Below are 27723 nucleotides of genomic sequence, written 5' to 3' on the forward strand. Positions count from 1 at the left end.
ATTCATGGTGAACACAAGATATTCCCTAGTATCTTCTCCCTCACTAGAAATTAGCAAGACTCTAAGGACAGATTAAAACTGTTCTATGTGACAGGGAGCTGAGACTCTCAAATGAACTTTAAATATTGCTGGCACTGTAATGAACGTCCTGCCAAGTCATGATGCTTACAGTGCTGTGAAGAAGTAAGCGCTGGGAGAAGGGTTCTGTGTCCTGAGAAGCTGTCCAAAAGCGGTTCTTTCTGCCTCTTGTGTTAACTTATTCTGAGACATTACTGGGCTTCGATCACATATTTGTTGTCAGTTTGTACTTTGAGGTCTCCTGCAGCCAGCTGCTTCTGCTTTTGGAGACTAACAGCAGAGTTTTCTTTGTAGGTACCCCTTCTCTTAGCCTTGCTTTGTGCAGGTTGGAACATGGGTATTGCTTCTTCGTACAGGTCCTGGGACCCAATTCAACTGCAAACAGCATTATGGCTGCCTATCAGCAGAAGAGGATCGTGACTCCTGTTGTGCAAGGTTAGTTGAGGCTCCGAGTTAGGTGTGGGTGTGAAATGTCATTAAGGTCGGTGGACTCTGAGGCTCTCCAGGCATTGCTACCTGCCAACAGTTGTGGCATTTGTTCAGTTGTAGGAGATTGTTGCTTTTCTTGTTTGGTGTACCCTCCCACCTTGTGGCAAGTGAGCAGCCTGCTTAATAAGGTTTTGTTTGGTCTGAAGTCCTGTGCTAAAACTACTGTCTGAATTGTGCCCGTGGCTTCCTGTGTGCGTAGCGTCTGTCTGTTGTGAGGGAATTGGAAGTCTGATTTCTTAGGGAATGTATTAGATAATTCTACTTGCAACTCACCCGCTGAATTTTCTTATCTGGCTTTGGCAGCGAGGCCAGGCTCTTCACCAGACCAGGCTACAGTCTGTCGTGGTGCTCTGCCATCTTGCAGTCTTTGCAGCTAATACAAACTTAGGGCTGAGAGACATAGCAAGGTCTGGTCCCATCTCCCCTCTGTCTTCGCTCTTCTCCTCTAGTCCTACAGTCTTTTCCCCTACTAGTCTTGGAATTGCCTGGATAAATCCTCTTAATAAACCTGTACATGCGGCCTGCCTATTGCCCCTTGCCAGGGGTGGCTCCAGAGAAGACCATGTGCCTCTTACTCACCCTTAACAGAGCCAGCTGGCTGTTGTGTATGAAGTCCTGGTTGTTGGTGGATGAACAGAGTTCTGCTTTCTGCCATTGATTATTGCTTTCTCGTTCTGAACAATAATGCTTAATGGAGAGGGGACTTCATTTGCCCCAGAGACTTAGTTCTGTAAGCAGTTCTGCCGGGGGCACTCTTCCGTGCAGGCTGGTGACCAGTCACTAAAGAGAAATGCTGTGTGTTAAAGACTTCTCAGTGTCGTTCGATGTATATAAAAGTAGACTAAGTAGTTTACAGCTCCTGAAGAAACCATACTGCTGTTACCCTGTTCTGACACTTGTCCTGTTTGCCTTTCAGATCCAGAATTACTTATTCCACCAAAACTCAATAAAAATCTACAGTGGAAACTGCATCTTCTCCAGTAACTAGAAGCCAAGGAATCCCAGTGTACTCTGAACTGAGACTTTTTCTGTAATTTCATTACATCTTTACAGAAACTGTTGTGGTCCTGGTGTTCCTGATACACTGTTCTTAGGGCTGTGCAAGTGAAGGGTCCCTCCACCTGATGCAACTGTGGCTGTGACCTGTATGGCATCAGGCTAATAGGGACAGTCACTCGCGTCCCACTGCAGAGGTGGTTTGTGAGCTTGGGGAGTAGTGGGGTGTGCAGCTCTGAACGCTGCTGATGTTGACTCCAGCACCTCCCACCACTGTTCCCTCCCTTCTGGGTGAAGCAACGCCGCCGGGGCTGGACGGGCTGTTTTCTCCGCCATTGCTCCCTCCCGTGGATGGTACCTGCCATGACGACAGGTCACATTTTAAGCTGCTCAGCCCATTTTAGAGATCTCAGCAGTAAGTCTGTACCAAATAGCAAATTGTTGTAATTGCTAAACAAATGAGTTGTGTTTTCTCTGTCAAAGCTGGATGTTGGCAATACCGGATTTTCATCAGAATCACTGTGTTACGTCAGAGAGAACTGTGCAGTACCAACAGCCATTACTGTCCTGAGAGTGTGCCCGTTCACACCGGGGAGATCTGGGGTAGAGGAAAACATGAATAAAAGCAGGGGGAGGGGTTGGGGTGGGGAGTCTCAGTGTCACACTGCTGGGTAATACTACCCAGATTGTCCGAGTTTAAAGATGACCTGATGTTGCTCTATTGCATGGACAGGTCAGTGGTGGTACCTGGATTGTGCTGTGTGCTATTGCAGAGCTGTTGCAGCTGGAAAATGATCTAACCTCATACTGGAGAATTAGTTTTTACCCCAGAATACTTCTGCGGTCTGACTCAAGAAGTAGCAGCAGCAGTCCTGGAAGTAGAGGAAGGGGACAAACTCTTCAGGCAAGGCTGGAAGCCCTGTCAGCGGTAGCAGCCCCCCTCTCCCTCAGTTAATTTTGGCCTGGCAGCCACTGTGTTCAGTGCAAGCTGTTTCAGCTAGGTGCTGTGGGAAAATGCCAGCACAAACAAGGCACTTCGTGTCTGTTGGGGAAATCTAATGGCACTGCGATGGGCTGTGTTCTTGCTGCACGGCATTGGCACGTGTCTGGTGCCGTTGTTCTTTGTGACGCAAGAACTCTTACCAGATTGGGGTGGCCACATGGGCTTGGACTGTGTGCTGTGCTGGCTTGGGGTTGTTGGAGTGGTAGAACATCCCTTTGTCAGTGCTGCATGAAGCATTGGAGTGGTCTTATGTCCAGCTGTTCTGAGTTATGTGGCCTTTTCTGGGTGGTGTGGGGGTGGCTTAAGCCTCTTGTCAAGTGCTGTGACTACACTGGAAAGAGATTCTCCAAGAGTAAAGCCCTGAGATAGCAAAACATGTGAAAGGCTGCACAGGGTAGGAGTGTTTTACGGGATCTGGGTCTTCAAAATGGTAGCAGAACATAGTCGAAGATGAAATACAGAAGCTGTCTCTCAGATCTGGAGAGAGGGCTGATGAAGGAGTCCGCAGTCCTCTCCAGGGTATGAAGGGCTCTGGCCCTGCCACTGAAATGCAACACTGACACCACCGATTCTTGACATTGCTAATGCCAGGAAATGCTGAGGTCTTGCCTAATCTATGGCCTAGACAGAAATTCCCTCTGTAAAGAACCCAAGAAAAGGTGAAACTTACTGCCAGCTTACTGAGGATTCATGCTTGTGCCTGAACACAGCAGTTCCTTTAGTGTATGTATATGGGTTCTTCTGCTTTTCCATCATGGTGATGGTCAAAGCTGAAGACCCTCTGGTCTTAGACATGTTTTCCTGTTGTCCCATCAAGGCAAAATCACGTTGAATCTGCCATCTAGGTGGAAGATCAGTCTTCTAAATCATTCATATGGTAATGCTTCACTGAACTCTGTTGTCTTCCGCTACCCTTCTCCCTCCTGAGTGAACCTGGAGTAAGGAGCAGTGGAGCTGGAAGCAGCACCTAGTGTCCACGAGCCTCCAGGGCGGATGTCCTGCCGCCTCCTTCTGCAGCTGCTGAACCTTATTTTCAGCAGCAGCCAGCAGCCTGCTTGCCCTTCGTTTCTGCTAGGACGCTCCTTTGCTTTCTTAGTGATGCCTGTCATCTTGGAATGTGTTCTGGCCTAGCTGCTGTCTTTAGAGACATGTTGAATTTTTGAGTTCTGTGGAGGCTCTTACAAGCAGATGCAGTTATCAGAAACAGAAGCAAGCCATTAATGCAGAAATACGGAGTTAGCCTAAGAAATGTCCCAATATCTAAGCAAATGTGGTTGTATGGAAGCCTGATTGTCTCATTAGAGGTTTGTCAGTTGCCTGCTGTCTAGCTTCATTAAATAGAAAATACAAAAGAAAAAACCTATTATTTCAGACACACAATATCACAAAAGTAATACAGTTCCAGCAGAAATCTCTTAATTACAGCAAGGGACATCAGGGAGGTCCTCTCAAACTGGTTGAGGTACACATTGTCAACACTGGTCTTTCTAAGGCACCCAGTGTCATCCTCAGAAGCACTTCTTAAAAATGCAGGAAGAACCATGTTCTTCGTATTCACTCCTGTCAACCCAGAGGTCCTGGAAAGAGTGGAGTGAGGCCAGGATAGACCCACCAATCCAGACAGAAGACTGTCTTTGAGGGGACGCGGCCATGATGAAGTTGTCATTAGGGCACAACCTGGCCAGTTCCATCTGGAAGCGGTTGGCAAAGCCCTCCATCATCGTGCTGCCACCGCACAGGAGGATGTTCCCCACCATTTTTTTGTTGATGTCAGCACTGCACTTCTTGAGACAGGAGAGTGTCAGCTGCAATAGCCCTGGCTGCTGTGAGCCAAGTAAGGCTGGTTTGAAGAGCGCTTCAGCACAGAGGAACCTCTCCTTGCCTACAGTGACAAGGCGTCCGTCTGGCAGCTGGTAATCCATTTGTTGCATCTGAACAGGCAAACTCAAGTCCTGTGTGAGGTCCAGGGAAGTGTAACAACACTTCTCTTTGAGATCTTGTATGATGTTCACCTGGTGGTCTGTGAATGCGTTTCCAGACTCATTTAGTAACTTCATGAGATAATGTGTGATGTCCAAGCCAGCATAATCTGCTCTCCCAAAGATGCTACGTATAATATAGCCTTCATAGATGGGAACCACATGCGAAGCACCGTGGCCACTTTCCACAACGAGAGCTGAGGTTCTTCCGTAAGAGTACATGGATAGAAGGGACTGGTAGGCAATGTGGACAGCAGGCACGTGAACTCCTTCAAACATCATCTCGGCGTATCTCTCCTTGTCAGTGATGGAACACAGGGGAGGCACCGACACTAGAACAGCATGGTCCTCTGGCTGAATCTTCATCTCCGTCTGGAAAATATACTCCAAAATATCTTGGACACAGTTCCAGTCCACCACTGTGCCACGTGTTACTGGTTTGATGAGTGGTAAGGGTATGCTGCTGTTCTGAAGCTCTCTTCCAACGAAGGTTGCTTTTTGGTTGCTCCCATTCTCCCTCATGGGCTTACCAACTGTAGATGAAACAACAGAGGAAGGCCATGGGTCCCCTGCAAAGCCACACTTGAAGTAACCTGTGCCAATATCTACAACTACTGCTTTGGTTTCCTTCCTGGCCTTGAGGTCACTCTTGGTTGCAGATACGTGGCTGTCCCTCGTAGCTCTCAGAGGGCTTCTGTCCTTTGCTGCCATTCTTGCAGACCTTTGCTGTGCAGCTGTGGCTTCACACAGTGAAGTGTGAAGTGCTGGAGACGCTTCTTGGTAGCATTGCCCTGCCACCGCTCCACCTGCGGCCAGCAGTGCTTGGAGCCCTAGTGGCAGTGGTTCTACCGATGTCACTGACTTATGACATCACGTGTCGGCTCGCCCCTTAGAAACCAGTGCTCTGCATGCAAGTGTGTGACAGCCATGGCTTAGTCAGTGGCGTGCCGTTCCTGTATGGGTGGAGTGCAGGTGTTTGTGCTCTGAGAGGCACTAAGAAGCCTGGCACCCACCCAGATGTGACGCGCTGTGGGGCACAACCAGCACATTTAACTGCGAAGCAGCATGGCTTTCCTTTCTGGCCTGCATCTGCCACGTGAGGAAGACCACAGTTCTCCAGCATTTGCAACCGCTTTTGGTCCAGAATGGTTCCTTGGCTCAGCATTAGCACAACTTCACCTCAGCAGGGGGGGATGAAGCCCTAGTTTAACCGCATCAAGATTGAGATCCCTAGACTGGCTGCGCTTTTGCCATTGTTCCTCTCTTTTTGTAAGTTATGCTTTCTAAATTAAGGCATAATGTTACGCCAGCAAAAAATAAAGTGTGCCTGGTGTTTGAAATTAGGCCGCAGCCAGCCCCTCACCTTTACTGTCCCCCATTGCACTACAGCAACATCCTTGTTCTTTGCCGGCAGCAGCAAGTGACTGTGTGCCCCATCGGGGTGGGCGTAGTGACATGCTGCAGCGTGGGGGAAGAGGACACCCTCTCCTCAGCGTTACAAACATTTTCCTTGTGTAACGAAAGCCGTCTGTGCTCTTTTACTGAAAGCCGTTTCACCCAGGGGGCATCTGACTTAGCAAGTCACAGCTGGGCCTAGAATGAAACCGAACCCTGCACACCAGTTCCGGACCCAGAAATGGATTTTTGTTACTACTGGTCTGCTGCCTGTCGGAGAGTTCACATCTCAACAACAGTCCAATGATAGGGGCTCACCAAAATCCCAGTGTGGAGAAACAGGGCAGCGTTAAACCACACAGTTTCTGTACCAACCTTCACACATGCAGCCAAGCAACTGCAAACCTTGATAGTTTATTACTCTGGGGAGCGGCAAAGCTGGTCATTGTGCATTACAGATGTATTTTATGTAGAAATGATTAAATACATCCTTGTACATGAAAGAGAGAGGCTGTCCCTCTTAGAGCCTGAGCAGTGACTGCCCTGGCACCCTGGCGAGGAGCGATGCCTGCTCCATAGCTGAGGAGCTCAGCAGCATGGAAACCTTCAAGCCATGCAGTGGCACAGCGAGGTGGGAATGCTGCAGCTGATGCTCCTTCCCATACACTCTCACAGATTCCTTTGACAGTTTTTCAGTCAGCCGCACCAGCCTCTGCAACATTATCACTTAAGAGAAGCTTCAGTCATCAAGAGAAAGACCTCTAAATCATTGTTTGCTTTTTTTTCCTTTCTCAGTAGAAGCCGAGAACTGGGCTCCACACCTCAGCTTCTCAATTAAAATAAATCCTTTCATCCAAACAAAACACTTCTTCCAGACTTCGGTTCACACACAGATCAGTGTGACAGTACCACAACAAAGCTGCAAACACACCTACAGTTTCAGAAGTCACTTTATTTTATGCTGGGTTTTTTTTGTTTAAGCTATTACAAAGTTAGTATACTGCTGTTTCCAGGCTACTTTTTCCCACGTTACATCTGTCATTCCAGTTAACAAAAAACATACACATCCACTAACATTTTGAGGTCTTTGTTTTAGCCTGAAATCTGAAGACAGGTTGTACGAAGATTTTTTGCAAAGTCATTTTGGCCAATGTTTCCTGAGATGTTCCTTTAACTGCGGGATAGTGGACAGCTGTTGTTTGCAACAATGGCATCTGAGGGGCAATTTGAGAAGTTCAGAGATGTGATCCTTCACCACCACCTTTCCTTTGCCTCTTACCATCTCTATCACATCTGAAAAAAAAACCAAAAGAGACGGGAGGCACTGGGACCACGTAGCGTCATGAAACACATGACACTGCAGAATCTCTGTGCACTGCTTCGCAGGCACAGCATGTCATCGCTGCATTCTAATTTAAACCAGTCACAAAATTCTGCTGACTTTTACTTAGTGCTATTCCCCAGTATCTGAAATGACATAAAACCTTTCACTTATTACAACAGGATTTACGGCTTACACATTAGTCTGGGAAAAAAGCCAAAGCCAGAACCCACCAGCAGGACTGCGTGTTATGAAATACCTTTTCCAATCATTACCTTGAGAGTTTAAGAAGTAGTCTGTAGTAAAAGAGTTCCAGTGCTTTTTGGTTTTCAAGGCCGGAGAATCAAAATCCTGGCTGATTACATGCAAATGTAGCTGACTGAAACAAATATGTTACGTAAGTAAGAGAGAAGAAGAATGTTAATGCTCCAAGTTCTTCTGCAGTAGTTACCAGCGGCAAACGTGATTCAGCAGGGTTGGACTGCCAGCCTTGTGGGCCAGTCCTGCCACGTTTGACCCACCATCTTGTGACAGCAGAAACCCAGCCTGTTCTGGAAGCGCTGTCTCATGCCAAGCGTTTCACCCAAACAGTCAAGGTCACCAGTCTGCATGTTCCACCGGCCCCTAACTACAGTCTACTTTTCTGCAAGTCTCCAAACAGGCAGAGGCAGTGGTTTCAATAAACCAAAGGTTTATACTTTCTAGAGTACCTGAATGGGGCTTGACCAGTGACTCAAAGCTTCGTCCAGGAACGGGAGAACAACTCAGGAACACTGACTGCAATACCCACGGGCATTTGGATGCTGTAAGACCCGGACCTACCTACACACAAGACTCAGGTCCTTGCTCAGCATCAGGCAGGACCTGCTGGGCTTACAAGTCACCCTCTGATCCCAGATCAGTGCTCTGGGAGGAGGGATGCCCTCGCACTCGGCCACTGCCAGCACCACCTCTGTCGCCGGGACTGGGCTGCAGCCCCAGCTGCGGACCTCCACCGGGGCAACCCAGCGGGCGTCCCCACCAGCATGTGCACAGCAGCACGTGCACAGCTGCACCCGCAGGACTTGGACACCCAGCTGCAGCATTTAGGAGGATTAGTCATTCTTTAGCAATGCCAGACCATGTTACAGATTTAGTCCCAAATGTGTGTAACGGGGTCTGCACCTGATGACTCACCTAGGTCTTACCTCATACTGGGGATAGCATGGTAACCCAGTCTGAACTCCAGACTCTCTCTGGCAGGGCACTGTTCGATCATTTTTTGCCCAACTGCGTGCATATGTTCCAGGAGCTCAAGATGGTCCCTGGTGAGTGACTTCAGGCTTGAAATGGGTTCCCATGGTAAGATAAGCCAGTGGTAACGTGCTTTGGGATACTTATCCTTGATGACTACAGTCTTATCATCTTTGTAAACCTTGCAAAACAAGTAACTATATTATTTACTGATTGAAGGTTAAGTATCTTATTCCTATAAGCACTATATTTAGTGGATTTTGTGATGTTATCCATCTGCATGTCCCACTGTGGTTGCAGCAGTGCCTAAGCACACGCATCTATTGCTAGTGCCACTGGGACTGCCAGGAAAAAAGCCAGGAGAGATTACTAGATGGGGAGAAATACCAAGCCGCAGAGCATTCCACTTCAAGGATGACTTTTGCTGGAACTAAGTTGGTCCAGGATATGCACCCTCTTCCATACCACGCACCAGGCAGCCACGGAGAGATGTTCCAGCACCCCTCTTTAAATACTTTAAGGAAAAAGCTTTCTGTTCTTACATAGCAATAAGTTAACCATTGCTACAGGTGGATGTGAACTCTCTTGAATATCACCTGGACTCAGAAAGCGGTGAGGTTGAGGAAACTCCCATACGGCTACATTCAAGCTTTGCGGTCACTGAAACAAAAATCATGGCACTGTGCTCAATATAGAGCACGTAGGAACACACTGCCTCATCCTTCATGGATTTCTGCAGTGAAACTCAAGTCTCAGGGGTGCTACAAATAGCGTGCTCGGCGCTTCAGACCTCCACCGGCATTACAAAAACATTCAAGTCCAAGCTATTTCAGTTCATGCCACCCAATGCGCCCCTTCGTAAGATCACTCACAAAAAGGATAACAGATTCCTATCTATCATGCCCTTCTTCCTGTTTGTTTTTTTTTTTGCCTTCTGCAACAATTTGATGCAGGTGATGAAGAGAAACAGTAGCAAAGCATATGGAGAACAGGGGGAACAATGGCCCCTGGCAATAAAAATCTGTCAGGCTCTGAAGCACAGACTGTGTGCTGTGTCTCTGATCTCTTAGCAGCACATCTATTGGTGAGAGAAAGATGACTTCTTTGTCATCTTTGCTAATTGTTCTCATATGTTCACATACAGAGCTGATCCGTCTTGCTCTACAGGAAGGAAGATTAAAATTTTACCAGCACATGAATCATAGGACTGATTCTTTCAGCAGCCAGACTGGTTGATGCTGTCATATTTTTATACACACACACTAGCGTCTGCATATGCAGCCAGTGGGAATGGGATCATGATCAAGTGTTTTTAGAAGAAAGAAATTTTGACATTTATTTAATATGTGCTTGAAAAACAAAGATAGGAGTTCTAATGTTTGTGTATTTAGTTCAGAATCACAACTAATAAAGCTAACACTAAGTCACAAACAGTTCCTTGTGTTCTAACATTCAAAGAACAGTTTTAAAACCAGCTTATCTTTTGGGTCAAGAAAGCACTGTCTTGCTAAGTGCTATATGAAATTCTGCTTAAAGAATGAAAATGAAGCTTCACACTTGAAAAGTATGCAAGTAATTCAACAGCTTTTATCACTCTGCATAGAAAGACTCGTTTGAAACTGCTGGCATTCCCAGGGGAACGGGCATCCAGTTCTACAACTCGACACAGTTCAACACTTTAGTCCTGGGCGGTGGGGGGGAATCAATCAAGAAGTAGGGACCTTCTGATTAGTTATCAAGGAAATTATTTTCAGCCTGTGGGTGATCATCACTTGAAGGAGCCCAGTGAGGCTGTGGGGTCCTTGCCCTTGGACATCATCACAACTGAAATGGACAACAGCTGAAGCAATCACACCAAGTGCAAGTGGTCAGACTGGGTGACCTCCAAAGGTCTTTTCCAACTGAAATTATTTGGTGATTTCAAGAACTAAGTATCACAGGTGTCTGCAATGTCCATCCTCCTGAACACATACTCTTGCTGAGAAGTACAAAGGGAAAAACACATCTCTAGTGTTAAGATGGTCGTGCAGCAGTCAACCAGCCAAAATACAAGCTAAATGGACTCAAGCTTTAGGCCTTGCCCTGCCAAACAGGGCAATTTTGATGGAAAGCACTCTCCCTGTTTTGGAGTTGAGCTAAAACACTTGGTTTTGAGAAGGAGTTGTCTATGTATTTGCCACTATGTAAAAATAAAATGAAAGTAGGTTCTGTACATGGATAGGGAAAATTCTCTCAGGGCTCCATCAGAATACAGTAACAAGAAAGTGTGTATACACTGCAGCCACACAAGACATTTGTCAGATTTCTGCAACTCAAGTCTGACCTCCCCAAAAGCAGGCAGCAGACAACAAAAAAAAAAAGAGGCCAAGGAAAACTACTATGCAGCCACAGGGAAGCAGAGGGAGGGAAGAGCATCTGCAGAAGGATAAAGGAAACCACCCAGGAAATTCCCGTTGGCACAAAGAAACCGGGTGGAGGAGGAGCCAGGGTCACATCCTCTCAGCTGGCACAGAGGTGTTGCAGTCAAGTTTGCTGGAAACCAGGAAACCGCACCAGGCTTGGAAACAAGGCAGCGCTGACTGCCATAAAACAGGAACCTCCACTGCTTGCTCAGCCTCAAACCACACCCCCCTTTTAGTTGGTTTCCCTGAGGAAACAAAGCAATTGCACTGCTCACCTGCTCTCCCAGCAGCCTTTTAAAAACCTGCTGGCCAAATTCGACCATGAAGAGAGCTCAAAGATAATTAAGATAATGACAGTCTGCAAAATCAGTATAGTAGACTCCCAAGTGGAGATGCAAGTACAATTCAGCCCTTATGCAGTACTCCATTGGTTAATCAGATCATTAAAGTAAACTACAAAAGGAAGAAAGAAAGCTCAGATGACTTTGTTAGACAGGAACTACTGTAAAGTACAGTGTACAGCACTTACCTGCATTTTTGGATCTTGCATGGAGCTCTTCAGGCCCTGACTCCAGTGCCCTAAATGTTCCTAAAGCACAGAAGGAAAAAAAAAATTTTTATAAGAGAATTAAGAATCAAATTATATGTTTTAAAGCATTCAGTACTTTCATTAGTATACAACAGTAAAATAACAGCTGAATGACAGCTGAATTACTTCCTTTCCATAAATGCCAACACACCTACTCCAACTGCCCCCACAAAGGTACTTCTGAAAACTTTTAACAAGATACTGTTAAGATTCAAAGCTCAGTCATTCAAATGTTGGAAATTTAACAGCAGAGAGCTCTAGACCTTTCTGAATTTAATAATTTGCATGCACATATTATGGCACAGTCCTGGATTACTATTGATGACAGATTATTTTACTAAAAGACCCTCTGCTTCACAGATCACAAGGACCAAAGGAAGTATAAGGACCTCCACTGACTGTCCTATCACATGCTGCTCTGCACAGAAGAAAGAAGTAGTTGTGGTGTGTGGCCCTGCTCTTAGATGCATTTAATTTTTGATATTGTGCAAGGAGTGGCTTGTACAGAAAACAAGATAGGCACAGCAAGGCCAAGCCAACACTAGCAGATATCTCTTAACTTGGTTACTGAACACTTAATGCAAGGTTGTCTCGAGTGCACCGTTTTCAAAACAGATAATGTTTTATCTGTTCAGATCACTTTATAGGCATTATTGTCTTCATCACTGTCTTACAGAGTAAGATGTTCAAACATTATTACCATGCTAACAGAGAAACAGTGTGAGTCGTCTTGCCTGCCTGCTCATACCACCACAAATCTGACCCTAATAGAACCAGCCTGAGTTCACAAACTAAGTGGTTAACCCACCACAACCTGGGACTGAAATTTTGTCCTGAGGGGTTTAATTTCTGTGTCTTCTCCTCCAGCAACTCTACTGTTATAGTTCCAGATGCACTAAGCAGTCTTTTATTTTGTCTGTGTCAACAGGGTTAAAAACTCCCTTTCAAAAGATTTTGGCTCGTAACATTCATTAACATAAACATCATTCTACTGTAAGGAATGACCAGGAGGAGGAAAAAGCCCAAAGAAATAAAAAAAAAAATATGTAGGGTCAAGTTGTTCTGTTCTCTGTGCGTAAGCTTGTAGATAACCACTGTTCTATTTGTAACACAGCAGATTTCACCTCAAGAGCCAGGACAGTATCTTTGCGCCACTGCAGCTACACTGAGTGCATGTGGACTGCCCTTCCAGCAGAAGCTGCAGCAGGAACCAGAGACTAAACCCTCACTCGCTACAAGCAAGCTCCTTCACACCTACCCACTTCCCAGCCCAGGTCAGAATGGGTCCCTAACTTTCTCAGGACCTCAGTGATATCAGGAGCAGAGTCTGCCTCAGTGCATGTCAGCTCACGTGCACTGAATACTCTGAGGATCTGTGCTCACCCAGGATGCTTCCCCACCAGTAGCACCCACAGAAGACCACAGCCCTGACGAAGGAGACAACCCCAGGAGAAACAGTGCAAGTACTAATACCAACACACTTGCCTTTTTGCTCGAAGGTCCTTCATGTGGAGATACACCACTATTGCTTAGCTTGGGATTTGCAGAACTGCCTTGTGTATCCACCACCTCCATCTTCATTGTTTTTCTGGGCACAAGCTCTACATCATCGTCCTCACATGGCATCCTCTTGGCCTGTATTTTCTCTGCTGCTTCTGTAAGAGTTTTCCCTGACTCTTCACCAAATTGTACTGTGTAGGGATAAAGTTTATTCACAATATGCAGAACCTGGCCTGGCTTCATTTTCACCTCTTCATCCTTGCCGATATTCACGAGATCAACACTAGTTGGGTTGACTCCTATCTTTGGTGGGGAGAAAAATGAAAAAAAAAAAAAAAAAGCAAATGATGTTGTAACTGGAATCGCCAACTACTACTCCTTTGTCCTGGAATATCACTATCCTGGAAAACAAATGTGTGTTGTGTTCACTGCACCATCTCCCCACAGCGACCTGCTCTAAAGCATCAGGGACGTACAACACTGGAGACACCTCTCTATGGGCTGGTCTTGGAGCCACAGCTGTCAGCACACAACCCGCAGGGGCATGGCACGCTGGAGCTGCTGGCTACAGAGCCACAGCAAGACCCACATTGCACTTGGCTCAAAAAAATTAAAAACCACATTAAACAACTGTTAAAATAGTAACAGCTTTTGTAACAATTATTTCTGAAGAGGAACAGTGGTTTTAACAAATTACTTTAGTCCAATCATCCCCAGCAAGTTTCCTGTTTTCAAATTATTTTACTCTCTCTTTCTTCTCCTTTCTATTACATTTTGTTTTCTATTTCTACCAAATGCTGTCCCATCAAGACATTTGTCTTCAAATACACAAGCACACTCTTCTGTCTCATTTCAAGAGAGAAAGGAGTTCAGACTCGCAACCACTGGCTCACCAAGCACAGCCAACACTTGCAACACACTGCCTCCGCTGTAGGGGAGAAAAAAAACAGAAGAGGAAAAAAGTCTCTCTGAGCCCCCAAAAGACTCCACTACACAGGGATCAGCTCCTTACTCCGGTCTTTTTTGTTCTTTCCCAAGCCAAATCTGACAACCCTCCTCCAACACAGAAGACTGTGTTCAAACACGGTGACAACACTTGCCTGTTCCTTCAAGAGAGGCTAAACGTCTCTGTCCACCTCAGCTTGCGCAAAGTATATACCAGCCTATCTGCATTTTAATGCTTTAATTTTCATTTTGCACCTTACACTTTCACAAAACCAACTCTGTTATTTATTCTGTTCTAGCAGAAAATGAGCACAGCAAAGTCAAATTTTTATCTGCCTCTCTCATTGCATCAGTTTACAACCCTATTAAAATAATTTTCCCCTCAAAACAGTGTTTTAAAGACTGAGAAGATACCTGACGTTTAGGTAATTATTGAAAAGCAACACATTTTCCTCTGTCTCAGGCATAGCTTATAACAGAAAGCGGCGTGGGCAACCTACAGCGACTGCTTGATAGACGGATTTTGCCTGATCATGAGGGTGACCCTAGGGAAAGAGAACTCTCTGACTTCAGCAAAACCCTTTTCGTTAATGTTTATGCATTAAACCAGGTTTAGGAAACCAGTTCTTCCTTGTGACTGATAAACTCTGTCACAGAGTGTTTCTTTAGCTTTGTCTCTGCGATACCTGCCTGTTTCACCAGACAGTACTGCGCCTCTCATCACTTGGTGTTCACTGCGATGAAGCACCCGCATGATCCCAGCCAGGATCTCTTCAGTCTACAGCTCCGCAGTTCCACTCAAGTCAAGTACACTTCACATGCCCCCGGCCAACATGCTATCAAACAACTGACCACTGGAAGCCTGTACCACACACAAATCACTCCAGCGCAGGCAGTGAAAGCGTGCTAGCACCCACTGCCACAAAGTATTCCAGTTACACAGTATTCCAATTGTGGCTAAGGCTGACTCCTGTCACAAACTGCCTGAGAGACCCTCACGGGATTCAGCAGGTACTGGTGGGGTCCCCCTGCTTACTGAGCTCTGGGGGTCTTTTGACGGATGTTACTCCTCAGTAGGCAGAACACATTGATGTGTTGTCTACACATGCTGGTGCTGCAGAGGCACATACATACCCCAGCACCTGAAGCCAGAGAATTTTACCTTCATATTATCTCAGGGATACTTGTCCTCATAAGTATGTGACAGTGGGCCTACATCAATCCAGTCAGTAACATAAGAATGCCATCAGTGCTGCCTCGTGTCCCTTCCCAGAGGTGAACACACCTTTGGCTCTATTAACCATCAAAACAAAGACCTTCCACAACTGCCCAGTCCCATAAACACAAGAACCAATTTGACCTTAAATAAAGGGCTGCCTCAGCTTTAGAAGTTTAAGGCTCAGGAGGCAGATCAGCAAGTTTAGAGGAAGAACTCCAAGATCTCCCAAACCTAGCGCCTGGAAGAATAGGTTGAGGACTGGGAGCAGTGCGCCCCGATGCTGCAAGTCTGGAGCGTATTTGGAAGTAGTGCAGTCTTTCCACTGAGGTACATCACAGTAAAAAAAAAAAGACAGATCCCTTCTGAGGACCACTCTCTGTGCTCTCCTTGATCATAAAACAACCTCAGGCCCTTCAGACCCAGTGATCAGAAACACCATTTGCAGCACTTGTGGAGTTTAAGTACAAACAACCGTCCCAGTAAGCAACAGAAATATTGTACACCCATTTGAAAACATACCTGCTTAACTGTGACATATCCCTTATTACAGTCTGCTTTTAACTGAACTGGAAAAAAAGAAAGAACAAAGTGTCACAAAACTCTGTGAATCAAAAGGCTAGAACTCTGCTGAGCCACCCCTTGCAGAAAACAGTCCTGTATTTTAAGATCTGCTACCTTCTGAAGCTGATCTCTGTGAATGTACGCAAAGAATACTTCTCCCTCATCCTCTGTTTCCAGGACCACAGGTAAAACAGAACCAGTCCATACAACTGAGTCACACCTGCATATTTCACGTCATGGATCAGCAAAATTACTTCACCTTTATTCAAAGGTGAAATCTATGGAAGTCTTCTACAGGTTCTTGCTATTCTCACCAGCCCTCTGTGACAAGAAGGCATGGAGCTGGACGGAGTCCAGAGGGAAGAAAGATAAGGCAGGGAAGACGGGGAGTATTTTATAGATCACAGATATTTTTATGTATTCTCCCAGCGCATCGACAAAATAGCAAGTCATACTAAAAATCAGCTGGTGGAAGACCAGGGAGATGAAGTGCCACTCACAAAGCAGGAGCACAGGCAATGGAACAGGACTGTGGGCCTGGGGACTCTTGTTAAGGTGCAATGCCTTAGATTACAATGGTGAACTTCCTGTTATTAGGTGTCTCCTCTGATTTTTTAGGACCCAGAGATCTCCGTAAATGCTTATAAAAAAAGCTTGATGACTTCCAGAATCAGGCAACACTATAGACCATGCAGATCACAAGCCAGTGACTGCAGAAGCCACTCTAGGGAAAGCCTGATTAGATTTTAAGGAAAAATTGTCATTTCCCATTTAGACCCTGCTCAAAGCAGGCTTATGAATCAGGCCAAAACACTGGTCTGCTAGCTTCACTGTAATCTGGCCAAAAAGAAGAAAGATGATTACCAATAAACACGAGTGCTGTACTTGTATCTCACACTCTTCACAAGTCTGGTTGCTGCTGCATGCAGAAAGCAGCATTTGAGCTAAACCTCACCTTGCTGCCGTGAACACTTCTTATCCGTTATCCCAGTCTCTGGGCCACGCCCAATTACCACCGCTTCCAAGTGTGGCAGTTTCACACGCTGACTGCATTTCTCCTTCCCCACGAGCCAGCACACGTGCATCACCGTGCTACAGAGTGAAACAAACAGCATGTTACTAAGCAGCGTCCCCAGGGGTCACCTTCCTGTGGAAGGGGGTCCAGGAGATCCTGCTGCCAGTCCATTCGTCAGCCAAGTCACTTCTGTGAACCAGGTTCACCTTTCTGAAATTCACAACAAAGCATAGCATCAGGGGGCCTACAGGACGGAAGGACAGGGGCTCTTTACAAGGGTGTGTAGTGATAGGACAAGGGGGAATGGCCCTAAACTAAAAGAGGGCAGATTCAGATTAGACATTAGGAAGAAATTCTTCACCATGAGGGTGGTGAAACACTGGAACAGATTCCCCAGGGAAGCTGTGGCTGCCCCCTCCCTGGCAGTGTTCAAGGCCAGGTTGGATGGAGCTCTGAGCAACCTGGTCTGGTGGAAGATGTCCCTGCTCATGACAGGGGGGTTGGAACCAGACGATCTTTAAGGTCCCTTCCAACCCTTATCATTCTATGATTCTGTGATTCTGTGATCAACAGTAGCGTATTTCCCACTGAATCAGAGTTGATCTGAGAGATGAACACGCCCACTAAACAAAGAAAGCGGCAGCAGGCAGAGGGCGAGGGACAGCTCCACATAGCAACTGCCTGCAGATGGGCCACGCCACCACCCTAGACCCCAGATTCACGCCTTCCCGCCCGCCTGCCGGCCGCTCCTCCTTCCAGCTCTGTGGGGAGCTCATCCCCGGGGAAAGCAACCCTCCTTCCTCACTGCCACACCGGCACTCCCTCGGACACCCGCGACGCGCGGCCGGGCCCAGCCAGCGGCACCCCCCACCTGGCCTGCCACTCGGGACGGGCGCCCTCCGCCGCTCGGGACGCCGCCCGCCGCCACCCTATGGTCCGGGTGGGGCCCCCGCCACACGACAACAGCCAGGGCCAGAGCCAGGGCCCGGCACCACCTCCCCCCCGCCCCGCCCCGCCCCGCCAGGCCCCGCACGACGACGGCCACCGGCCCGCGGCGCCGCAGCCCGGGAGCGGAGCCGGGCCCCGTCCCCATGGCAACGCCGGGCCCCACCCCCGCCATAGCCGGCCCAGCCAATCGGCTGCCGCGGCGCAGGCCCCGCGTGACCAGCCGGCCGGCGAAGGCGCGCGGCCCGGCGCAGGCGCGGTGGCGCGGAGCGGGGCGGCGAGGCGGGCCGCCATCATCAGGCCTGCACGGTCGGGCCGCCCCGGCCGGGAAGGCGGCAGGCGGGGAGCCGCTGCGTACCGGGCTGCGTACCGGTGCCTCCCCGCAAGGAGCATGCGGCCCGGAGGCGCCGGGGCGGGGCTTGCCGCGGTGCGCGCGAGGCACGCGAGGCAGCTGCAGCGGGCGCGCGCCGACACGCACACGGCGCGGAGGAAAGTCCCCGCCCCCCGCCGAGCGCCTCAGCGCGCCCGGAGCATGCGCAGTGCGGCGCACTGCCGGTGCACGCCGGGAGTGGCGGCGGCGGCGAGCGAGCTGGCCCGCCGAGGGGCGGCGGTGATTGGCCAGCCGCCCTCCGCCTCCCGTCCCTATTGGTTGCGCGCCCTCCGCAGCCCGACGGCCGGCGGGGCGGGACTTCCGGGGCGGGGCGGTGCCGTCTCAAAAGCGCCCGGATGCGGGACCGGCTCGGAACTTTCCAGAAAAGTCGGGATCGGCGCTGGGTGAGGAGCCGCCGCCGCGGGGTGCGGGACCGCCCGCTGCTCAGGGGCCGCCCTCCGCCATGGTGAAGGAGACCACTTACTACGATGTGCTGGGCGTGAAGCCCAACGCCTCCTCCGAGGAGCTGAAGAAGGCCTACCGAAAGCTAGCGCTGAAGTACCACCCCGACAAGAACCCCAATGAGGGCGAGAAGGTCGGCGGCGGAGCCGGACGGGACGGGGCGCGGGGCCGGCTGCCGCGGGGGGGGGAGGGGGAGAGCTGGCGCGGAGGGCGGGGGGACCGGCCGGGGAGGGCTGGGCTCGGTGGGGCGGCCGGGTCCGCAGGCCGAGTCCCGGCTGTCTGTCTGTCTGTCTGAGGCTCGCCTGTCTGTCTGTCTCCCGCAGTTTAAGCAGATTTCCCAAGCTTACGAAGTGCTGTCGGACCCCAAGAAGAGGGACCTGTATGATAAAGGAGGCGAGCAGGCCATCAAAGAGGGCGGCTCCGGTGGTGGCTTCGGGTCACCCATGGACATATTCGATATGTTCTTTGGTGGCGGTGGGAGGATGCAGAGAGAGAGACGAGGTAACTCAATGTGCCGCTTTCCGATGCTTTCCCAGGCTTTACCGCGTAATCGCTGTGTTGGACGGGATCAAGAGTCTCTGAGGAGAATGCCGTAGACGTAAGACTTTAAATAGCGTTAAAATGGAGTTACTGGCTTGCTCTCAAAATCGGAGAAATCGTGGTCCCTAGCTCTTAACACCTGTAATGAGCAGGGGAGGGCATTTGGCTCGTACAGTGGCAGTTTGGTCTCGCGTTAATAGCTAACCAGAGTCCGTGCTTTTAAAGCCTTTGGCGGAGCATAAGCCCCGCTGCTAGTAGGCTGAATAGGAAATGGAATGCTAAATTACCTTAAAATGTTTTGGTTTGGTTTTTTTTTCCCACTAAGCTACCATAAGTGTAGTGTCCAAAGGTGAATTTGGTCTTTAATTGTGAGTAACTATATCTAAATAAGATAGCCAGATCAAATTCAGTCTGTGAAACTGTTTTGTTTTCCTGTGTTTTCAGTGGAATTGAGCTGAAGCTGCAGTAGAATGCTGCTCAAAAATGAAAGTCCAGATTAATCACACTGGGAAAGACTAGTGTTAATTAAACTGTTGAAGAGTAGTGCTGACCCTGTCACCTCTTAGGTTAGACCTGGTGACAAAGGGAAGAAAAAAGAGTCTGTATCAAAATGTTACAGTATTGTATCAAAGTATTCATAGTAAGCTAGAAATTGGTATCCTGTTACAAAATTAAACGTGCAAAATTAGCTAGAGTTCTAATTAATTCCTGAGTGTATGAATGTAATTGCTTAGTTCAGTTTCTAGAAACTACCCTGGTGAGAGGAAGAAAGTACTCTGCTGACACTAGGCATTGTCTCCCACTTCCTTGTAGAAGACACGTTCAGTCACTGTGTTAAAACTGAAGTCCTGCGTTATAAAACTGAAGTGTCTAAGTTTCTACGTATTTTGTTTCTGTTATTGTTTGTGCTTTCACAGAACAGTCTCTGACTTACTCAAACAGAGAAGCATTACTGACAAAGCCATTAGAATTGTTGCTGAATTTGACATCAGATAGGAAGGGGCTATTGAGTAATACCAGCAAAACAAGGCAAAACTATATTAGAACAGGATGTTAAAACTCATAGGCTTGGTTTATTGTGATGTGAGCATAGTCACATGGGAAATTTGCTGTTACTTGGAGACCAAGCTTTCAAACTTGAGTAAATACCTGTTTTCTTTTATAGGCAAAAATGTAGTACACCAGTTGTCAGTAAGTTTAGAAGATATGTACAATGGTGCAACGAGGAAACTTGCACTGCAGAAGAATGTTATCTGTGACAAATGCGAAGGTAGCTGTGAAGCCAAACACAAGTTGCTGCTAAAGCTTGGGCGGGGGGTGGATTCTGGCAGCACATAACCATTAGCCTCCAATTTTCATTCTCCCCAGGTCGTGGTGGTAAGAAAGGTGCGGTAGAATGCTGTCCTAATTGCAGAGGAACAGGCATGCAGATCAGAATTCACCAGATCGGGCCAGGAATGGTGCAACAAATCCAGTCCGTGTGTATGGAGTGCCAGGGGCACGGGGAGCGTATCAGCCCCAAGGACCGGTGTAAGAGCTGCACTGGCAGGAAAATTGTGAGAGAGAAGAAGATACTAGAAGTTCACATTGACAAAGGTGAGGTGTCTTGCTAAGAGGAAGTGTTGAACTTGGATGTACTGACTGACTTTGCAGCACTAAAACAGAAGCTTTAGCAAATGCATGGTGTCGATTTGGTGAGTAACACTGCTGAATATATAAACAGTAAAATTGCCTGTTGCTGCCTGTAAAAAGTAAGAGACTTGTTCTTAGGGAAGGTTGATTGCTTCTGCGTTTGCATCTAATACTAGTGCACGTAACTAAGAGTGAATTCTGAAACCTGTAGTATTGTAAGCGGTGAATTAATTTTAAGCAACCTTACAAGCGCAAGTCTTGGTCAGGTAGCTGGACCAATTAAAAGAGAACTCATCGTTTGTTGGCTCAGCTTGCCTAATGAGTTTTCCCTGCCTGTAGGGAAACCCTGCAGACTCCGATCACTTCTGCTGTGTTTCAGTGTGAAGGGGAACCAGGTCTGCTATAGTAATAGGGTGCAGAGACAGTGCTAAGCCTCTCGTGCTTAGAACTCTGTCTGCTATGCAACCCTGACAGTGCTGCGCAGTGCAGCTACGCTCTGCCTGGCAAAATGCATCCCTCTTGAGGAGGGTGCGCAGAAGCTGGTGGGAGAAGTCTCTGGTGTAATGCAGCTTGTAAGACAGAGCAGGCTGACAAGCACGTGGCTTCTACAGGCTGGTGCCTGATTATCACTTGCAACTGTTGTGTGTGTAAGGACACCTTATGCAATGCCTGGATTTGTTTTTAACAGGGAAAATCCTGCAGTAACGTTACATGTGAGGGCTAGTAAGGATATGTTAGTGACATTTTAAAGAGGGAAATCACTGAGAAGAGTTTCGTTTCCCTTCCTTACAGAAAACCAGACTGTGAGCTAGCGTGAGGCATGTAGAACTTGCAGTGGAGAGACTTTTGTGTGGGTGAGACAGGTTTCTTACATGATGGTTACAGTCCTAGGGAGAGTGCTTCTTGTATTCGGCAGGCACTGAGATCATGTTTCATAGGTAGCTCTGCCACATATAAAACTGAAGAAGCTGATTGGTTACCTGTTCCCAATGTATTTTGTACGCAGTGGTTCTGTTTTGTTTTTAGAGCTTGTGTGTAGAATGAAAGCTGTCTTTGGTAATATTTTTCTTAAGGACTTTATCGTGGCAGGTGGCTGTTTTGCAACACAAGCTTTATAATCTTGAGACCTAGTTCAGGTTGGCACCACTAAGCTCTGTTGGACATGTGAGTGGTTTTACAGAAATCATGAATGCGTCAAGGGAAGGTCCTGATGTTCTAATTTAAAGATCCAGAGATCTCTTGGTACCAGCTAGTGCCTATAAGAATATTTCTTACTACCATTTTTCACTTAAAAAGATGAAAAATATTTGCGTGTTTGTTCTCTGCAACAGGAATGAAGGATGGTCAGAAAATAACATTCCATGGTGAAGGGGACCAAGAGCCAGGACTAGAGCCAGGGGACATTATTATTGTCTTGGATCAAAAAGACCACTCTCTATTTACAAGGTAAGAACTCTGGAAGTTCTTTGTGTTCCTTGTCTATTTGCTTCCTTGGTAACCACTCACCTCTTACCCACTGGAAGTACCAGTAGATAGGATCACATGGCTAGAATTCACCTGTGAGTTTGGGTGGGTGGCCGGAGGAGCACTGAGTGTGCAGGAATCCTGGTACAACTAATCACAGCTGCTTGTGTTCTGGTAGTATGAGATAGTCTTACGTGGAATTTGTTAGTGAAAGGGGATGGAAGGCAAAGAAAACTAGTTACAGTTGCTAAGAGTTTTTGAGAACTCTTAAAATACTGAGATTTTGTTTAATATATATGAATATTTGTGATTATTTTCTTCCTCTTTCTAGAATAGTGCTCCATCACTTACTTCAGAATATTATTTAGTGTAGGCAGCTGTTCATTGCCCACTTGGCTTCAAGGCACAGAGAGCTGCTAGTGTGTTCTCTTATCCTCAGGGATCTTATTCATGACAAACTTAATGAATATAACATCCACCCTTCTGACCAAAGGTGGTTTCTCACACTTCATTTCCTGCCTGAATGCACTGGGCAGGGTAATCAGTCCTGTCTGTTCTTTCTTGCAAAAACAAAAGTGACTCAAGCAGCGTTGACTGTGGTTTGAATATTTTGTGTTACTGGACAGTACTGCTCGATTCAAGTTACTGTGTGTGGAAGGAGTCTGTCCAGTACATTTTGGTCCGATTAAAAGCAACACTGGTCATCTCACAGAAATGTGTTGTGCTTGGTGTCTCACTGCTGCTGTTCAGAGCAGTAAAAAGGGAGTTGGTGGGTTTAGAGAAAGCATTTGTCTCAACACCAACCACTGGCACTGTACTTGGAAATAGGAACGGTGAGTCAAAGGTTCTTGGGAAACCTGCAGCTGGCCTGCCTGACAGTCCTTCGTGGTGCTGAACTCTGGAGGTTGGTGCCAGAACTCTGTGCCAAGGAACACTGAGCTCACAGGCTAAGAGTCAAGTTCTGTTTGCTTTGGACAAGCTTACTTAGCTGATTTTTCTTAACTTCCAGTGAAACCAGATACTTAATCTGCCATGCCAAAGGGACAGTCTGGGCCAAACTGTTTGCATGGTTACATGGGACTTGAAGTCGAAACTCTAGTGGGTTATTTTTGTCTGTCTTTCTGCCCACTGCCTTCAGATCTAGTGTCCTTAGATAACGCTTGATACTACTCGTCTTGTGGGGTTGTGCTGAGGCCATGCTGCTTCTGGGACGAGTGGAATGTTCCCCTGCTCCCATCAGAGTCTAAAATAAACTTTTTGGGCAAGTCTCCTTCCAGAGACCTTTAGAACAGGGTGAGTGAAATAACCAAGTTCTTTAAGTAGGCTGGAGGATTTTGTAGCCCTTGAACATGCAGTGCACGCAGACATCACTAGCACTGCCATACTGAAGTCAGAGTAGGCAATTAAAACAATTACATCCTCTCTTCCAGATACTTTTTGATGCTTTCTAGAAGGTACTTTCATCATAACCCAGAGTGGCCATCACCTGTTCAAACTTCCCTAGTACCAGATCTTCAGAATGCGAGTGTAACGGAATAATGTAGAGCTAGCTGATGCACTGGAGAAAGTATTAATCCACATAAAGGGAGGGATTAATTATCCCAGTTGCAATGTTCAGGAGGCGGAGAGATAACTTTACTAGAATTGGGAAGGAGCACTGAAGTGAAACTGGATGCAATTGAGCCTTGCTGTATTTATTTATTTTCAGTAGAACACTCCTACACTTTGGATAGCTAGACTTGATCAGTAATGGCTCTCAGCATGGGTATCACTCCTGTAATGGCCTGCATGAGGTGCTGCCTCAGTATTCAGTGTTCTCTATTTAATTGTCCAGGCTTATATTGATATTGCAGCTTTATTGTCCTTGTCAAGTTAAATACTGAAGTTGAGTATGATGCTTTTACTGCTTCTCCCTCCCTGTGACTGTTGTTGATTGCTCCTGCCTTAGACGAGATGAAGACCTCCTTATGTCTATGGATATTCAACTGGTTGAAGCACTATGTGGCTTTCAAAAGCCTATCACAACGCTGGATAATAGGACTATTATTATTACCTCCCATCCTGGTAAGTGTTGATTTGCTTTCTGCTAAAAGTCCAAGCATACAGTGAATGTAACCTGAAAGTTTAAAAGAACAGAAGCATCCCACCTTTATGTACAAGGGATGTGTGCTGGTATCAAGCTTTTTTCCCCTAGTCTTTGCAGTACAAATCTTTAAACAAAAAAGGATTTTTTGATAGCAGTCAGCAGTAACTTTCTCTTTGCGTGATATAGTAACAGACCTTACCTCATGGACATACTTGTATCCTGAGGATGCCTCATGAGAATTGAAGGCCTTGGGTCTCTGAAGACCACTTTTTCAGCCTTGGAACTGATGGAGCACTTAATAAATTTGTAAGTATGCTTCCCAAAGGAAGCATAATGATGTTACAAGAAGGTAACGTAGACATCAACCTGCTTTCCTACTCAGAAATTACGAGGCAGTGAATCCCTGTTAGACTACTACATATTGGTGTAGCTGTCTAACTACAGTGCAGAAGGTTACATAAATACTGAAAGGAGTTAAAACTAAAGCTGCTTCTGATGCTTGCATGGATCCCTTCCTTTTTTTGATCTTTTTGTAGGCCAGGTTGTCAAGCATGGCGCTATTAAGTGTGTGTTGAATGAAGGTATGCCAATTTATCGCAGACCATATGAGAAAGGACGTCTGATCATAGAATTCAGGGTAAGTAGGTCAGCTTATTTCCATGGCACAGTTCAGCACTGAATATCTGTCCAAAATTTAGCCTCTAAGCACTATCTCAAGAAGAGATACCAGTTATCAGTTGTCCTGGTTTGGTATTTGTTGTTGACAATGGTGAGAACATGTAAACCACCAAACAGAATTACAGTTCAGAACAAACAAAAAACTTCTGGAACACTCTGTGCTGAAAGTACTTCAAGTACCAGAAGAATTTCTTTGGATACCTTGTGAATTTCTATTTGCTTGACACGTCCTTTAGTTTACGTCATCCTGTAGGAAGGATGGCTTAGTAACTTCCCCTGTGCTGGAGCAAAGGAGTGGGCTGGAAAGTGCTTGTTCCCTCTCTGGAGAGAAGCTAATGCTGGGAGCTGTGGCAGCAGGCTCTGTCTGCTGCAGTTTCAGAGGAGATTCAACCATAGCTGTAATGTTGATACACCCTGTCCTTGGCTTCTAGGGTGATTCCAGAGGGCAGCCTGAGGCAGAAGAAATGTTGGATAAGACTTGGTTAAGCTGACAGGGTTAGAAGTTAACTTCTGGCAGGCATTAAAAAATAGCCCAGTGAGTTAGATATTTATTTTCTTTTTAAGTGCTGAGTTTAAGTCATCTGTGATAATAAAGTGGACTTTGGCAGGTACTTGACCTGTAGTGGGATAGAAAAAGGCCCATTCAAGCAGACTCAAGTAACTCCATTTCTTCATGTTTTCAGGTGAACTTCCCAGAGAGTGGCTTCCTCTCCTCAGATAAGCTGTCTTTACTTGAAAAACTGCTACCTACAAGGCAGGAAACTGAAGAAACTGAGGAAATGGAGCAGGTGGATTTAGTGGACTTTGATCCATCTCAAAAAAGAAAACACCACTATAACGGAGAAGTCTATGAAGATGATGAGCATCACCCTAGAGGCGGTGTTCAATGTCAGACATCATAAATGGGCCAGTGAATAACTTGTGATGCTTGTTTTGTATGCGTTAGTGGATGAGTGAAGAACTACAAGTAGTACACCCTCACTTCCTGCTATTTGTTGTTCTATCCAGCCATAGCTGTTTTTGAAAGCATAAAGAGATAAACTAAGTAATTAAAATGACTTTGCAATTTGCATAAAGCTCCAGGATGCAAGCTCAATGAAGTTGATTGCACTTCACCCCTGCCTCTTGGTCAAGAAAACTCCCTTACCTGCTTGTCTTTTGTTCCAAGCCCTGTAATTCCTGTATGCCTGTATGTGTGCAATTGCCCAGGCTTAGGCTAAGATTGTGGTGTTCTTTTTAGGAATTCTAGATCTTATACTCTGTTAATAAAGTATGCACAAGTACTTACTCATGGTAAGATATAGTTAAGTTTTGTACCCGTTAGGATAACATGTTAATGTTTTGGGCTTGTACTGATGTTTGTTCAGTAGGGACTGGCAACCATGTAATACATGAAGCTGACAAGGATGTGGTCGGTCTTCACAGGCCCATTAAAGTCATGTGATCCACAAGCTCTCTGATGCTACTGCACTTAAGGTCGAATAGTCCCTTCCTCTGCCAGCTTAGGTCCTGACCCTGGAGCTAGATGTGAAGCTTGCTTTCTTCATCGCTGGCTGCTCTTTGCCTGCTGTCCTGCACCATACTGCATATAGAGCCAGTGGTTGCCTGGCTGCTGCAGGAGCTTCCTTTGCTACCACGCATGAGTAAAAACCTCCAGGCTTTGTCAGCACACATGCGGTTTGGAGTCTGTCAGCCTGCTGGCGTGTGAAGCTTGACTTCCACCTTGATTGCTGAGATCAGATACCCCTCAGTGGTGTGGCGTGGAAAGCAGTACCAGCCCTGTTGGTGGGCGTATGTGAACCTGCAGAGGAGAGAAACTTGCTGTCAGTGAATACAACCAACTGATGCATCTAGGATGTTTTGAAATTAATGTATTGTGTGCATTATTTTAAGCTGACTCTTGAAAAATTCTGTATGAATGTTCTAATTATTGTAGATGAAGCATTTCCAATATAATAACAAAATTGTTCATTGCCTCTTTTCTTAGACCAGATGTTGATTTAAAGACACCACCCCCTTCTTTTTAGACAGCTATTCACACAAAAATCTTAGCAAAACACTTCTTTCGGAAAACATGCTGAGAAGGCAAGTCCACATTTAACCTCTAGTATGGTAGTTTAGTATTGCTCTGCCATCTGGCTTGGGACAGCTTATGCTTGTTCTGCTCTGCAGCAAAAGTGGCTTGAAGAGAACTCAGTTTTTCTTCCTGCAAATAGCTGCTAAATGACAGTACATGTGTTGTAATGTGAATATCTGGAAACCGTTAGTCTATAAAACATCTCTAGGTCTTGTAAGCATTACAGGTTTCATTTTATAAAGACAGCTGGTATTATGGGTTTTGTACCTCAAATGTATTTCCCTTTTGGGTACCTACAGAGCAGTGATCCCCCACATGTTTCACCTACTCTTTTTTTTTTTTTTTTTTTTTTGCTTTTTTTGTCTCAGCAAGATTAAAATTCTGTAAGCAAATTGTCTTTCCACATTCTGCTTGAATGAGCTCATCAATGAGCTGTATAAAGGTGACCAGCAGGAACCTTTGCTGTATCAGAGGGACAGTTTGGCTGAGTCAAGGGGAAGAACAGAAGGTAGCCCTAATTCTGGCGAGGGCAGAGACTCCTGCACGACTGCCTCGAGACTAAACAGCACTAAAATACTTTTTTTTCAGTTCGGTAAGCACCCTTGTTTCTTTTTTCACTTAAGCACTGTATCAAAACAGATAGGGCAGCCACATCTCAGTGCAGTGCCTTGAGGGTGACAACAGGACATCATTTGGCTTCAGATGATAGTCTGTTACATAAAAAAACATTCCATAGCGGGTTTT

The 27723-nt window shown here is 46.6% G+C and overlaps 4 protein-coding genes across 8 annotated transcripts in view; 2 read left to right on the top strand and 2 right to left on the bottom strand.

Moving 5' to 3' along the window:
• The window catches only part of ELP1 (elongator acetyltransferase complex subunit 1), a 33627-nt gene extending 31614 nt beyond the window's left edge, over positions 1 to 2013 (top strand). For both annotated transcript variants that reach the window (XM_075447247.1, XM_075447248.1), the window contains 2 exons: positions 435 to 513; positions 1484 to 2013. In XM_075447247.1, the coding sequence (XP_075303362.1) occupies positions 435 to 513; positions 1484 to 1551 (147 nt within the window). In that variant the 3' untranslated portion in view covers positions 1552 to 2013. The remainder of the gene's footprint in view (positions 1 to 434; positions 514 to 1483) is intronic.
• Positions 2014 to 4074: 2061 nt separating this feature from the next.
• Positions 4075 to 5256, bottom strand: LOC104338457 (actin-like protein 7A). The gene has a single exon (XM_009944501.2). The coding sequence runs from the start codon at positions 5254 to 5256 to the stop codon at positions 4075 to 4077; it is 1182 nt and encodes a 393-aa protein (XP_009942803.2).
• Positions 5257 to 6860: 1604 nt separating this feature from the next.
• APTX (aprataxin) lies at positions 6861 to 18162 on the bottom strand. 4 transcript variants are annotated; one of them, XM_075411531.1, is made up of 8 exons: positions 18041 to 18162; positions 16666 to 16802; positions 15669 to 15715; positions 12971 to 13288; positions 11426 to 11485; positions 8449 to 8675; positions 7537 to 7640; positions 6861 to 7233 (listed from the first exon to the last, which is right to left on the bottom strand). In XM_075411531.1, exons 1-8 carry the CDS (start codon positions 18061 to 18063, stop codon positions 7079 to 7081), a joined length of 1071 nt encoding a protein of 356 aa, XP_075267646.1. In that variant the 5' UTR covers positions 18064 to 18162; the 3' UTR covers positions 6861 to 7078. The 4 variants fall into 4 exon arrangements, with proteins under 4 accessions (XP_075267646.1, XP_075267645.1, XP_075267648.1 ...); XM_075411530.1 differs by having other exon boundaries at positions 18029 to 18162; XM_075411533.1 differs by lacking the exon at positions 18041 to 18162 and adding an exon at positions 17597 to 17679.
• A 212-nt stretch (positions 18163 to 18374) lies between these two features.
• DNAJA1 (DnaJ heat shock protein family (Hsp40) member A1) lies at positions 18375 to 26873 on the top strand. Its single transcript, XM_075410558.1, has 8 exons — positions 18375 to 18635; positions 18826 to 19003; positions 20208 to 20312; positions 20411 to 20638; positions 22006 to 22120; positions 24087 to 24202; positions 24761 to 24861; positions 25586 to 26873. The coding sequence occupies exons 1-8, from the start codon at positions 18504 to 18506 to the stop codon at positions 25802 to 25804; spliced, it is 1194 nt and encodes a 397-aa protein (XP_075266673.1). The 5' UTR covers positions 18375 to 18503; the 3' UTR covers positions 25805 to 26873.
• The last annotated feature ends 850 nt before the right edge of the window (positions 26874 to 27723 follow it).

The sequence above is a fragment of the Opisthocomus hoazin genome, chromosome Z, assembly GCF_030867145.1.
Source record: "Opisthocomus hoazin isolate bOpiHoa1 chromosome Z, bOpiHoa1.hap1, whole genome shotgun sequence".
Lineage (NCBI taxonomy): Eukaryota > Metazoa > Chordata > Aves > Opisthocomiformes > Opisthocomidae > Opisthocomus > Opisthocomus hoazin.